The 14,889-nt window shown below is 35.4% G+C and overlaps 1 protein-coding gene across 1 annotated transcript in view; it reads left to right on the top strand.

Annotated features, from left to right (window-relative positions):
• Positions 1–512: 512 nt before the first annotated feature.
• The window catches only part of LOC135196769 (sialate:O-sulfotransferase 2-like), a gene marked incomplete at its 5' end in the record, with an annotated part of 23,921 nt that continues 9,544 nt past the window's right edge, over positions 513–14,889 (top strand). The window contains 3 exon segments of the mRNA XM_064223567.1: positions 513–655; positions 13,060–13,140; positions 14,000–14,170. Of these exon segments, the coding sequence (XP_064079637.1) occupies positions 513–655; positions 13,060–13,140; positions 14,000–14,170 (395 nt within the window).

Here is a 14,889-nt window from a genome sequence, read left to right as displayed (position 1 = left end):
ACGGAAGTACAGTAAATGGAATGAAGGGGGTTGCAACTAGGGGCCGAAGGGACGCTGTAAAGAACATTAAGTAATTCCTACAGTGTACCGCATAAGAAGTACTGACGGGGAAGAGCTTTAAATACTTGTACAAGTTAATCATTTCTTGCCGGGAGTTTTAGCTGATTTTTCAATTCACTAAAAGGACAACACAACAACAATGTTTATAAACGGCTCAATACTTAGTCTGGTTCATCATAATTGAAGGCATTATTGACACAGTGCACCTGTCTAATTGGTTATCTAAAAATCTGTCTATATCGCATTACTTACAAGATTCAAAATATTACTCGGTCCATCTCAATGCACAAGCTCACAGATTAATAGCTAATAGTATACATATCGGCACCTGTTTTCAAACACTTCAATGAAGCTCATTTCTTATGCATTTTTTTACCCCATTTTTTCAGTTTATTTTTAAAAAATTTTAATTCTTTATTTGTCTGTTTTTTTTTTTTTTTCCCCCCCCACAGATTTATGGTCGCCGGAGGAGCGCCGATTGTCGCTGCTGTGTCCTTCCCAGGAGCAGGAAATACCTGGCTCCGTTATATTACAGAAGTCCTCAGCGGGATCTTCACGGGTTCTGTTTACCACGACGAAACCCTTGCCCTCAAAGGTAAGTTTGAATATTATATATATTATTTATTCGAGCTACAAATGTCCTTTAATATCTAATTCGCTTTACCTCGGAATTGATATATTTTCATATAGGTAAACCGAAGGGGAATTTTTTTTAGTTGATATAATTTGTAATTTCGTCCCCTCATCAACTAAAAACTTCCCCTTCGGTTTACATATATGAAAATATATCATTCCGAGGTAGAGCGAATTAGATATTAAAGGACATTTGTAGCTCGAATAATTTATATGAATCACGGTAATGTGATAATTATTCATATATATATATATATATATATATATATATATATATATACATATATATATATATATATATATATATATATATATATATATATATATATATACATATATATATATATATATATATATATATATATATATATATATATATACTTATATATATATATAACACACACACACACACACACACATATATATATATATATATATATATATATATATATATATATATATATATATATATTATATATGTGTGTATATATATATATATATGGGTGTGTATTGAAAGAGTGACATTTCGACGGAGTGACATAACAAAAGAGTGGCAACCCTAATTCAAAATTCAAAAGAGTGACATAACAGAAAAGTGACAAACCTAATAAAATTGAAAGGAGTGACAACAACAGAGTGAAATTAACTGTTGTTTGGGTAGTTTGAGTGGTTTTTTCACCTGTCAAAATATTTACCGATGTATTCAAAAGAGCGGTGGCCTTGCAGATGTATATAAAAATAACGAGAATTTAGCCTTAAGTTTACGACAGGTGGCTGCTCTCGCATTTTCACACCCTGATGAAACCCGCTATTTTTATCTAGATCTCTCAAATAAATTCCAGTTGAAGCTGAACAAGTTTATAAATATTTTGGCGATACCTATGTACTCGGTAGACCCATAATTTCACGAAGTAGAGGAAGACCACGACAAAACCGAGTACGTCATCTTTCACGATTTGAACCAACTGTGTGGAGCGTTTATCACTTGCAAGCAGACAATCTCCCAAATAATGCTGTAGAGACAAGGAAGGCATAGAAGTTTGAAACAGTCGTCGAACGATACCATATAGGTGTATAATCGATGATCAGACCAAGAAATACAGCCTTTAACTTCAGGGACTTAACGAAGAAAAAGAAGAGAAAATAGGCTTGCAACAGTTTCAAGTAGAAAGGGAGCTGTCTCTTTAAATGATTATATAAGAGGAATTGCTCATAATTTCCGTCTTGGTTCATGCAATATGAATCATAATGAACATGAAGTTAACGACTATATAAATGACCGTTTTCTTATTAAGCTATTTTATGTTTTCATTTGTAATTTATTTTACAAATAAAGGTTTTAAGTATTTTTAGTAAGTCATTTTAAAACTTGCTATGTCACTCTTCTGATACATAATTCTTCTTTTTGTCACTTATGTCTCTCTCTTCTGAATATGTCACTGTTTTGATTACGGAGTACTATTTTTGTCACTTTCGATATGTCACTCTTCTGATAGTCACTCTTTTGAAGGGATCCCATATATATATATATATATATATATATATATATATATATATATATTATATATATATATATATATATATATATATATAAGATATAGATATATATATATATATATATATATATATATATATATATATATATATATATATATATATATCTATATATATCTATATAAATATATCTATATATATATATATATATCTATATATATATATATCTATATATATAGAGATATATAGAGAATATATATAGATATATATATATATATATATATATATATATATATATATATAGATAAGATAGATAGATATATAGATATATAAATAGATATATATATATATATATATATATATATATATATATTATATATATATATATATATATATATATATATAGATAGATAGATATAAATAGATATATATATATATATATATATATATATATATATCTATATATATAATCTACTGGTCTTTTTTTACCAGATACATATAAAATTGTAATAGCCACAATGGTCCTCTTAACTTCTCAAATTCTTTGCTCTTTTTTGTGGGGGATACGCTTGTCACTAAAAAGCCTTGAGCTCAAACTTCGAAGAAATTTGAAGAAATCAGGATGTCCGGTAGCGGGAAACGAACCCGCCATACCATAATCACGACGAGGTCACCTTGCCCACCTGGCCTTGCCGGACATCATGATTTCTTCAAAATGCTTTGAAGTTGGAGCTCAAGGCTTTGTAGTGACAATCGTGTCCAAAAAAAGAGCGAAGAATTAGAGAAGTTCAGAGGTCATTGTTGCTATTACAATTCATATATATATATATATTATATATATATATATATATATATTATATATATCTAATAAAAGGAGCCCATAAAAACACCAAAATATAGAGAGGAAAGTACTATATTTCAGAGACTGCTGTCTCTCTCTTCATATACCTGAAGAGAGAGACAGCAGTCTCTGAAATATAGTACTTTCCTCTCTATATTTTGGTGTTTTTATGGGCTCCTTTTATTAGATGGAATTCTGTTGTTACAGAACATTTTTACTAGTCATATATATATATATATATATATATATATATATATATATATATATATATATATATATATATATATAAAGGCCTAGGGTTATGATTAATGATATATTTGCCCATATGTTCGCTGTGACCTATTGGAATGTGGAGAAGCAACGACCTGAGAAAAGCTGATCAATGGTTTCTGTGGGTGGCGTGAGATAAAACTGCATAGAAACACTAGTCAATGTACTCAGTTCATGAACTCTTCTCAAAGTGCCTTTGGGAAACTAGTTGCAGCCAGTAATGTGAGGCGCTAACGAAATGTGCATTCGTGTGTGCGTGTGCGCCTCTTCTATTAAAAATGTGTGATACCCAAGTCTATGGGGGATTTGGCATAGAGGCGTCTTTGGAAGAAAGACAAGATGCCGTGGTGCTCTCCGAAGTGGTTTTTTGATAAGTGTGTGAAATAGTCCGGCTGCTTGGGTGAGTTTTGAACTGTTTTAGCTAAAGAGTGGCTTGTTATCTATTTGACATTTTTGTGGGAATATTCAATCTTTAATCTCTGATTGTTAAACTTGTGTGTGTACTTACGGGGTGTTCTTATGTCTTTGAAACAGACGGTTCTGGCAAGGAACCATGAGGGGGGGACCGAGGGAGTCCCGATGGATAATAGACATTTTGGTGTGACTATTTACTGTTTAGACATTTTGATAGTGGGGTAACTTGAATTAAGTTAGTCTGTGAGACTTAATTGATTTTCTGTTTTTTCGTTGCTAATAAATGTTTATTTTATAATGCAACTCTCTCATTTTGGTTACCTGTTAGAGTGGAGAGAGAGAGAGAGAGAGAGAGAGAGAGAGAGAGAGAGAGAGAGAGAGAGAGGTATCGCGTTTAGAGAGAGAGAGAGAGAGAGAGAGAGAGAGAGAGAGAGGTATCGCTGTTAGAGAGAGAGAGAGAGAGAGAGAGAGAGAGAGTATCGCTGTTACAGAGAGAGAGAGAGAGAGAGAGAGAGGTATCGCTTAGAGAGAGAGAGAGAGAGAGAGAGAGCAGAGAGAAGAGCGGTCGTTTGGCGAAAGAGAGAGAAAGGAAAGTCGCGAGCCGCTGGTTTGTTTGTGTTTTGCCTGACACTCGAGTTACACGTTTACCAAATGAATAATGAGGTTCATAACCTCATTACATATATATATATATATATATATATATATATATATATATATATATATATATAATTATATTATATATATATATATATATATATATATATATATATATATATATATATAGTCACATACACTGTTGACATTTTTTTATATTCACAATCATTAAAGATACAAACGTCGTTTAATACACAATTCGACCTACTTAGCGGATAACATACACCAAAGGGGAACTACAATCAACGTTTCTTCACCATGGAGAATAGAACTCCCGACTTGTTGGGAACTGACGATTTTTACCATCTTTGTATACCTGTGTGTGCGTGTGTGCGCGTGCTTGCACCTAAAAGTGTCTTTTTAAATCTTAGGAAAACTGCTCACTACTCTGTAAATCTTCTCCTGTTCCACGGTCAATGCTCCTAACAAAACAAACTGCTGCAATACTTAACATGCGTTGTAGACTGCAGTCATTATAGAACGACTGAACGTCATTTTTGTGGCCTACAGTCAAATTCGCTAGTTCAGAGTTCGTCTTTAGGATGTGAGGAGAAAGATACGATTCAGAGCAGCATGAGCCACAAATAGCCAAGAGGTAGGCCTTGGGTTAATCTTCAACTTGTACATTCCATACACGTGGTTTCAGAAGACCACTGTTAACCCATAAAAAAAATATAAAAAATTAAAAAAAAATAAAAAAATGAGCCGGTTTCCTTGGCGCAATTGAGTTTCTTGTATAGCGTATAATGATGTATGAAACTCTCAGCCACGGGTCATGAAAGTTTTAGCCACGGTCCGGTGGTGGCCTGTGCTGTTGACACCTATGGCACCTATGGCTAACTTTGACTTCAAATGAAATAAATGCTACTGAGGCTAAAGGGCTGCAATTTGATGTGTTTGATGATTGGAGGGCGGATGATCAACATAACAATTCGCAGCCCTTTAGCCGCGGTAGTTTTAAAAGATCAGAGGGTGGAGGGAAAAAGTGCGGACGGAGAGACATATAGCCATCTCAATAGTTTTCTTTTACAGAAAACTAAAGCATACCAAAACCAGATAGCATATGTTCTACGGAATCCGGGGGTGTCCAATGGATGGAAATGTATAACAGAGTGAGTGATGTTGGATTTCCAATTTCTAGGTTCAGTGGTGCAACTGACACCGACAAATGATCAAATGGTTTCAACTGTTCAGCTGTGGATGATGATACTGCTCCTTTGAGGAAGGCATCTAACTCTGATCTCCGGTTATACTGCTGAATTTTGGAAAGACTACAGGGAATGCTGAAGCATTATCTTACCAATTCCCGTTAGAACACACACACAGTGTATGTATATATATAATATATATATATATATATATATATATATATAGTATATATATATATATGATATATATATATTGTGTGTGTGTATGTGTGTGTGTGTGTGTATTGGCACTGATCATTTTGTAACCAGTTTACAAAAAACATATATAAATGATATTTATATATACATATAAATCATATATCTCTGCATATATACATATATAAATTATATATATAATTAAAATATGTATATCTATATAAATATGTATATATATACATATATATAATCTATATATACCTTTTTGTAAATTGGTTACAATAGAATGGTCAGTGCCAAAAGAACGAGGTCACTTAAGACAAAAAAACATGTACGCAACCGGAATCAATGTTGGAAAAGATTACAAAACGGACATAAATTATCCCGGAAGTAATGTCAACGACAGAATTGGGTCACTTCCGCATAACAAAATGATAGTGAGGGATAAATCACTTGAAACCGACTTCTATACTGCAAGTTTTCCCAAGCGAGACAGATCAACGAACGCTAAAATCAACATAAACAGATAATTATCAGGAATGTTAGTTCCATTCAGCAAGGCCTTCAGTCTCGTCAATGAATTAAACGCAAAAAAATAAATAAATAAATAAACAAGGCCTGTAATCAAATGACTCGTCAAATGAAAAAGACTATGAAATTAAAAATCAACACTGCAACAGATTCAATTAAATGTTGTTTGTCAATAGTGCAGCCAGATACACTTACTGTGAAACAAAAGCCCGTTTTTTTTTCTGGAAGTGATACTTTATATGCGCTAAAAGTGGTTTGAATTGCAAAAGAAGGAAAATTAATTTATAAAACAGAGAAAATATACTAGACTTTGCTATTAACTTTGTTATTTACACACAAACACACGAGAGAGAGAAGAGAGAGAGAGAGAGAGAGTTAGATATCTCTACTGTATATATAAATGAGTTTTATCCCATCACCGTGATTCACATACAAACATTAAGCTACAAATGTCCTTTATACCCCAGTAGGCTCTACCGCGAAAATAACATTTTCATATATGTTTCCGAGGTCTACCTCGGAAACATATATGAAAATGTTATTTTCGCGGTAGAGCCTACTGGGGTATAAAGGACATTTGTAGCTTAATGTTTGTATGTGAATCACGGTGATGGGATAAAACTCATTTATATATACAGTAGAGATATCTAACTCTCTCTCTCTCTCTCTCTCTCTCTCTCTCTCTCTCTCTCTCTCGTGTGTTTGTGTGTAAATAACAAAGTTAATAGCAAAGTCTAGTATATTTTCTCTGTTTTATAAATTAATTTTCCTTCTTTTGCAATTCAAACCACTTTTAGCGCATATAAAGTATCACTTCCAGAAAAAAAAAAACGGGCTTTTGTTTCACAGTAAGTGTATCTGGCTGCACTATTGACAAACAACATTTAATTGAATCTGTTGCAGTGTTGATTTTTAATTTCATAGTCTTTTTCATTTGACGAGTCATTTGATTACAGGCCTTGTTTATTTATTTATTTATTTTTTTGCGAATTAGATATTAAAGGACATTTGCAGCTTAATGTATGAATATATTATATGTATACAATTTATGTGTGTATATATATATATATATATATATATATATATATATATATATATATATATATATATATATATATATAGTTATCAACCACATGGCGTAATCAAGATAAGGAGGATTTGGCAAGGAGGTGTTTAGCAGAGGAAGATGGAAGATGCTGTCGATAGAAACAGTTGGAGAAGACGTATCACAGCAACCGACCTCTTACATAGCTTAGGGCAACGTCTATAGATTTTAATCTATAAAACTTGGCTTAGGGATGGTGTTGAAGACATTACGGGACGACTTTCCCGGTAGTGATTTGTTTTTGTTTGTTTGTATGGTGTTTTTACGTTGCATGGAACCAGTGGTTATTCAGCAACGGGACCAACGGCTTTACGTGACTTCTGAACCACGTCGAGAGTGAACTTATATCACCAGAAAAACACATCTCTCACTCCTCAATGGAATGCCCGAGAATCGAAATAGCGACCACCGAGGTGGCAGGCCAGGACAATACCGATCACGCCATTGAGGCGCTGCCCGGAGGTGATGGTTGTCAGATCATTTTCTACCTGTCTTCAAGCGATTTTCAATAACAAGCAGGTCATCAGTTCCTTTTTGTAAAGGTATTGTTAAGAAAAAGGAATTATTTCGTGCGCCGTTTGTCATCCTACGGGCCAAGGATAATTCAACATGTAATTTGCTTAATCCAAAGAACGTCACAGAAGAAAAAGATTTCTTACACTGATTGCAGAAAAAAAAAAAAAAAAATTGGGAAAAGAAAAGCAGTCCTCTTCGAGCCAGCTGATCAAGGCCTTTACGACTTCCTTTGGGTCAAACTATTCATTTACAGCTAATTTATGACGGCTTTACTTTCCTTGTTGTCAGTTTGGCTGTTAAGTTGCACCTGCTAAGGACCTCGCCTTCGTTGTAACAAAAGGGAAATTATGGAAATTTTGTCTTCAGTAATGAAACTGGTAGTCCCATGCAGTTACAGCAAAATGTCATATATACTACTTTTTTCTCTGGACGATGACGTCGATTTTCTTTCGCCAGGTGCGGTTGTCTTTTTATGGCATTCATGACAAATTTCTTCCAAACTTTCCATTAAGTCATCCATTCCTGCTACCCATTGTTGACTGGCGTAGGCATAACATTCTGAATACACCCAAGTGGATCTGCTGCTCTCCTACTTGCACTCTATCATTCTCCATACACTGATTACAGAAATATAGCCAGAGGCGAAACGCCAACGAGAAAATGCTTTCAGGAAACTCACAAAAATAAATGGACAAAAGCTTTTTCGTTAATGACGATAGGTATGTAAGTGAGAGGGAAACTTAATGTAAAAAGATAATGGAGAATTCCTGACGTGATAAGAAACCAACAACAATACGAAAATTTCAGTCCAGTTACAGCATTCCTTTTCTTGTTCTTCCTTTTACACTTCGTATCCTGCAGTTACAAGGACGGAGCGCATTACAGCAGTCTTATCCCCTTGATAATGGACCAACTTTATGAAGGAGGGGGAAATTCACTCCAGTTTAGATTACGGTTGTAGCATTGCAGGAAACTAATTCATACCGGTGGGGAAAGGGGGATGGGAGGAGAGGGGGAAGAGGGAAGAGAGAGGGGGAAGAGTGAAGGAAGAGGGGGAGGAGGGAAGGGGGGAGGAGAAACGGCTCATTTCCTGAACATGAACGTCCGCAGGATGAGAAAAGTAAAACTGACATCAGGATTATCCCGTTCCTCAGGCATCGCAGAGAGAACCTGAACCTGTATTCTTTGGGAGGTAATCAAAACACTACTAAACTTTTCCTGGAACATACATTAGTAGATCAAGCCTATTAAACTTTTACGATTACCTTCCCTGAAGCAACGGAATCTAATTGTGCATCTAACGTATTCAAATATGATATAATATTTCTGTTTCTTTGAGTGCCTCATTTGCTGTGATATTCCTCATGTGTTGTGGTATTTTTCAACGTGACCCACTCAACTGAAACTGAATATCACTGATCCTTCAAAAACTATTACGGAAATAAACAGTAGCTTTTATCAGGATGTTGAAAATAATCACTCCCATTGTTCCTTCACATGAGTCATTTTTATTTCCTATGAAAAGATAACTTCAATAAGCCACGGGGAGGTTTGCTTTCTCTCTCTCTCTCTCTCTCTCTCTCTCTCTCTCTCTCTCTCTCTCTCCAGCTGCACAGGTCAGGAACCGTTTAATGACGACAATGAACATACTTTCAAAGCTTCTATTAAAACCTGAAATTAGAGAGGTTACGAAGCAAACACTCGTGATAAAACTAGAACGATAACAAGAAAACCTAGAAAACACACTTGAGTAGACACTATCCAAGATGCGCCCCTAAAAAGTCGAACTGAAACAACATATCTTTGTTGGCATCATGTTCACGAAAACAAAAACCGTAAATAGAAAACAAACATCACTCACCTCTCACAATACTTCACAAACAGTGAAACAACAAATCCTCGACTTCTATTCATATACAGAAGAGCTACCGGAACAATGAAGTTAATTAAAACATAAAAGAAAAACAAAAGGTGCAAAAAAAAAGGAAATATTCTTGGAGTTAATTGGAATTCCTGGTGAAAAAAAGTTCTTGTACTGGTCAAACCAACAAAGGAAAACATAACTAGATGAATTATGCTTTTATTCGAAAATAGCACTCCAATATCAATATAATACAAACGGTATTACGCGATGCCTTTACAACAACATCAGACGGCAAGAAAGTACAGCTATTAAATGAAATAACCTGTAAACGAGTAGAGTTAAAGATATTTGTATGATATACCTTTGCATACATATAACACTAGAATGCTTATTAATTAACAGACTGTAGTTGTCATACGTACTAAGACCTACGTCAGTTAAAGTGGACTGAGTTAATCTTCTGAAATCTATGCTGCCAAGCCAAGCACCTACGTACTTTTAACCATCCTGCGCAAAGACAGTGAAAAGATGGAGGCTTAGTTGTTGGACAGCACGATAAAGAGCTTCCCAAGATAAAATAGATAAAGTACAAAGTTCTAAATGTGGATCTGGGAGAAAACTCCACAGTTGCACTGAGAAGTAATATTAGAGAGATTGGGCGGCAAGACTTATAACAGGAGGTCAAGTAAAAGGCTAGAAAGTGTTACACGGTACTGCACCCCTACGGCACAATCAAAATAAATCAAGTATATCTTAGTTTTACCAGACCACTCAGCTGATTAACAGCTCTCCCAGGGCTAGCCAGAAGAATTAAGATATTTTTACGTGGCTAGGAACCAATTAATCACCTAGCAACGGGACCTACAGCTTATTGTGGGATCCGAACCACATTATATGAGAAATGAATGTCTATCACCAGAAATCAATTCCTCTGATTCCGCGTTGGCCGAGCCGTACAATTAAAATAAAGCGAAAATATTTCCTAAACTGCTGTATACATTAAATTCCGATTTGAGTAATTGGTGCCATACAGTAAGTCTCTGGATCAAGGTCTTAAGAATCATGAGGAAAATACTGGGAGTACATGAAGTACCCAACTTGATCGATAAAAACAAAATTTACGAATGGTTGTACAGCACATAAACGATCAACAGTGCCACTGTGTGCAACTGTCCTAACTGCTAAACAAAATGACAGCCTGTACTACAAGTAGTAGTAAAAATGCCGTAACCTGCCATCTTATATCAGCAATGAATAACAGAAGCACAACAAAATTATGTCAAAACTATAAAAGTTACACGCTGTAATTAATCATTATTAATTTTGGCGATTCTACGTGTGCTTTACTCTGGGGTAGCGGGGAGGAGGAACCGGAAAGGGAAGAGAGAGAGAGAGGAGAGAGAGAGAGATGAGGGGGGGGGGGGGGGCAGGCTGTTCACTAGCTCGTCTTAACGACCTAACTATCTGGCAGTAAAGTTCCACTACCAGCCCTAATCGCAAAGCCGACCCCGTAATACAGGAAACATTCTACTAACATACACACACACACACACTTGCACAAAATTTTCTGAATATCCTCCCTTGGTGGCGAACTTATTCTACAGGAAATCTATATGATATTATTTACTCAAAATACATCGCTGCATACTGATATGCAAAGCAATAACAATATAATAAAATATTTATACGACGATCGTTTATGAATTCTGTAACACTTAAGTAAAATAGTTGAGTAATTTTCATTTTATGACCCTCCCCGAGATATTTTCATTCCTTGATAACTTTCCATACAACGAGTTATCAGTGAGTTAGTCCTAAATCTTCGATATACTGTAGGCATGAACTTAGGAATCCAGATAAATAAAAAAAATTGGCATGGGTACAAAAAGTCACAGGAGAAAAATCCCAGGAAAAAAGTCGCATTAATCTATCCTAGATAGTGACACCGCCCGCCCCCAACCCCCAAAAGGGGTTTTAACCAAGTCTGGATCCACATCTGCGGCGTGTCTAGTACCAGCCCGTTGGGGAGGACCGTAAAAAAACATAAAACAACGACTGTAAATGAATGTTACTTTTTTCCTGTGATTTTTGTCCTAGCCAAAATTGTGACTTTATTAAGTGATTTTTTTTCCCGTGACTTAATTAGCGGCCACCGAACGGAATTAATATATATAATCCTAATAAAAGTTGTTTATTTGTCCTAAAACTTAAGCAGCTGACGGTAAAAACTGTTAGACAACCCCTTTTTATAAACGACTGCCGAAGAACACTTCCCAAACAAACTTTCACGCATCTATTTTCAAAATGAATACGCACTTTAAAATTAAGTTGGAAATATGCCTATGAACCCATAAATAATAAGGAGAAGATAAATACCTATTTAACGTACGTTCATAAAATATTTTGCATATATTCTTACCGAAAAATAATCCTTCGTGGAGCTTCATGTTTTGCAAACATTTTACAAGGTTTAGCGAAGTTACTGCGCTATAACTTCTCAAGACAAATCTTTAAAAGCAACGCTATTTACATACTTATACAACAGTCTCCTCACGGTAAAATGGCATTAACTATTCGTTAATTCAAATGCATCTCATAATGACTTTGCCGCTATAACCTTTAAATAGCTTTCTTCCATTCCAGTAGAGGAACGTTCATATAATAAAAATAATAATAATAACAATAATAATAATAATAAAATCAGAGTGGATATTTATTGTTTGTCAGCCCCTGTAGGGGAGGGGTAGGTAGGGGGATCGGGAGAGTAGGGGAGACATGGCACATCCACCCTCGTTCTACAAACTTGTTTGTCCTCCCCGGGTGGCTACTGGGTAGGCAGGGAGATCGGGAGGGTAGAGGAGGCATGACGGGCAGCGCCGGGTTCCAGCGCAGCGTAGCACGTGCCATCTAGCTCGTAAAATAATAATAATAATAATAATACTTTCCATGGATGTGAATAGTTAACGAAGAATACAATTTTGTCGCTGTTATAAAACAGTGAAAGTTCAGCAGGCGGCCAAAAGCTCCCCGGAGTATCTTCAATACTGACATTTTATTGAACTGCATAAAACGACTATTGTGTATTTTATTTTTTCTATAATAACGACAGTAAAATCATTATTTTATAAAGCATGTAAAAACAGAGAGAAAATAACTATTGATCTTGTAAATTATGTAAAAAATAATGATATGTAAAAACAGAAAAAATAACTATTGATCTTGTAAATTATGTACAAATTAATTATATGTTAAAACAGAGAGAAAATAACTATTGATCTTGCAAATTATGTAAAAAAAATGATAAACTCATCTTCAGGTTTCTGCCCTACAGGATTCTGGGGCGAGAGGGACGGCTACAGACAAGGAACAACAATAATACAAAAAACACACAGTTTTCCCCTTTTACCAGATGGTAAGTAGACAGGAATATTTTTGTGCATTAATATCCATTAATACAATATATACAGAATAACAGACGCTCAAGAAAAAATTGAGGAGGAGGGGGAGGAGGAGGAGGAGGAGGAGGGGGAGGAGGAGGAGGAGGAAGCGAGGAGAGGAGTTGGAGCAGGAGGAGGAGGAGGAGGAGGAGGAGGAGGAGGAGGAAAAGGGGGATGGGTGTGTTATATTATTTGAAGACAGAACTCAAGAGCGCCTCCCTAGAATATTTTGATATCAGAAGTAAACTGAACTAAAAAAAAATTAAATAAATGAATAAAAGGATTATATATCGCCTTCTCCATTCAGAACCATCGTTTTCTTAAATTGTTTTAGGGGGATGGTAAAATTATCTTCCATTAACACGTTACGCATTGTTATTCAGAGAAATTTCTGCATTAATGTCCAATACAAAAATATTTAAAGACAGTACGAAGGAGAACGTGCCTAGAATTTCATATCAGAAGTTAACTGAATTAAAATCACAGCCTTAACAATTATACTTCGCAATTCGTGTCAATTTTTTTTTTTCTTTTTTTTTTTTTGAGGGGGAAGGGGATATCACATTATCTGCCAAGGGCTCGTTACTCATTGTTATTCTGTTAAAAAAAAAAAAAAAAAAAAAAAAAAAAAAAAAAATCACAGTTATTAAGGCGCCATGTTACGTAAAACAATAAATCTGTGTCCAGTATGTTAGCAATATTGCTCACAAACATGAACAAACATCTAAAGTAACATGAGAAACAAACTCATTTGCCAAACATGGGGCAGAAACACGCACACAAACACAAAGGCACAAAGACCCAGAAACCTGCTAATCCCACATCCTTCCTCAGAGGTGAAAGACGGAATCTACAACGGCCAAGAGTTCCGATTCCTGGTTCCAGCGGAACCCCGGAAAGTGGTGGTCCTCCTGAGGAACCCTTGGGAATCCCTCCTGGCGCTGAGGCACTACCACGCGGCGGGTCACACCGGATTCGCCAACATGGCCTTCTTCAAAGGGCCTGGTAAGTTCTCACTCAGCCTTGCCAAAGTTTGCTATTTAGCCGGATTCATTAGACGTCCAGCTGAATGGGTATCGTATTAAAACGCAGGTTTTCACAATTTGAAAAGAATACATTTTATGTATGCGTATGATTTAATTTTTTTTTTTTTTATATATATAAATTATATTATATATATTATATACATATATATATATATATATATATATATATATATATATATATACAGGGTGTTTCAAAATTAGAGGGACACCCCCCCCCCCCCCCCCTCTACAGCATAAACTAAAACTGATTTGGACAAAAACAAAAGTCATTCAGAACAGGTATTATTCAAGTTTTCTCTCTTGAGTATTTAATATTTTGTGAGGCCTGTACCACAGCTTGCATTCTTGAGGGGTACGACTCCTGAGAAAGGACTTCAGGCCTTCCAGGGATTCTCACTCTTTTCGTGATGACAGTCATATGGATTTTTGTTCCAGTTTATTTTAACAAAGAATTCATCTCTTAATGTATTTAGCTATCCAGGAACGTGAAATGAAGGATGCGCCAGCCTCTCTGAAGGTTATAGCCCGGATTCGGTCAATCCATCTCATTTCCTCCGAGTCGTTAGCCATGGCTGTATCTAACTCCGTCACTCAGTCTGAAAATACAAGAAATGTAAAATGAAAAATAGCTTAATAGAAACTTAAGATAATGTACCTGGAAATGGGCTATAGCAGAAA

Source organism: Macrobrachium nipponense, chromosome 18 (assembly GCF_015104395.2).
Source record: "Macrobrachium nipponense isolate FS-2020 chromosome 18, ASM1510439v2, whole genome shotgun sequence".
Taxonomy (NCBI): Eukaryota; Metazoa; Arthropoda; class Malacostraca; order Decapoda; family Palaemonidae; genus Macrobrachium; species Macrobrachium nipponense.
The sequence above is the reverse complement of the archived record's forward strand: the minus strand, read 5'-3'. Positions and strand labels throughout refer to the sequence as shown.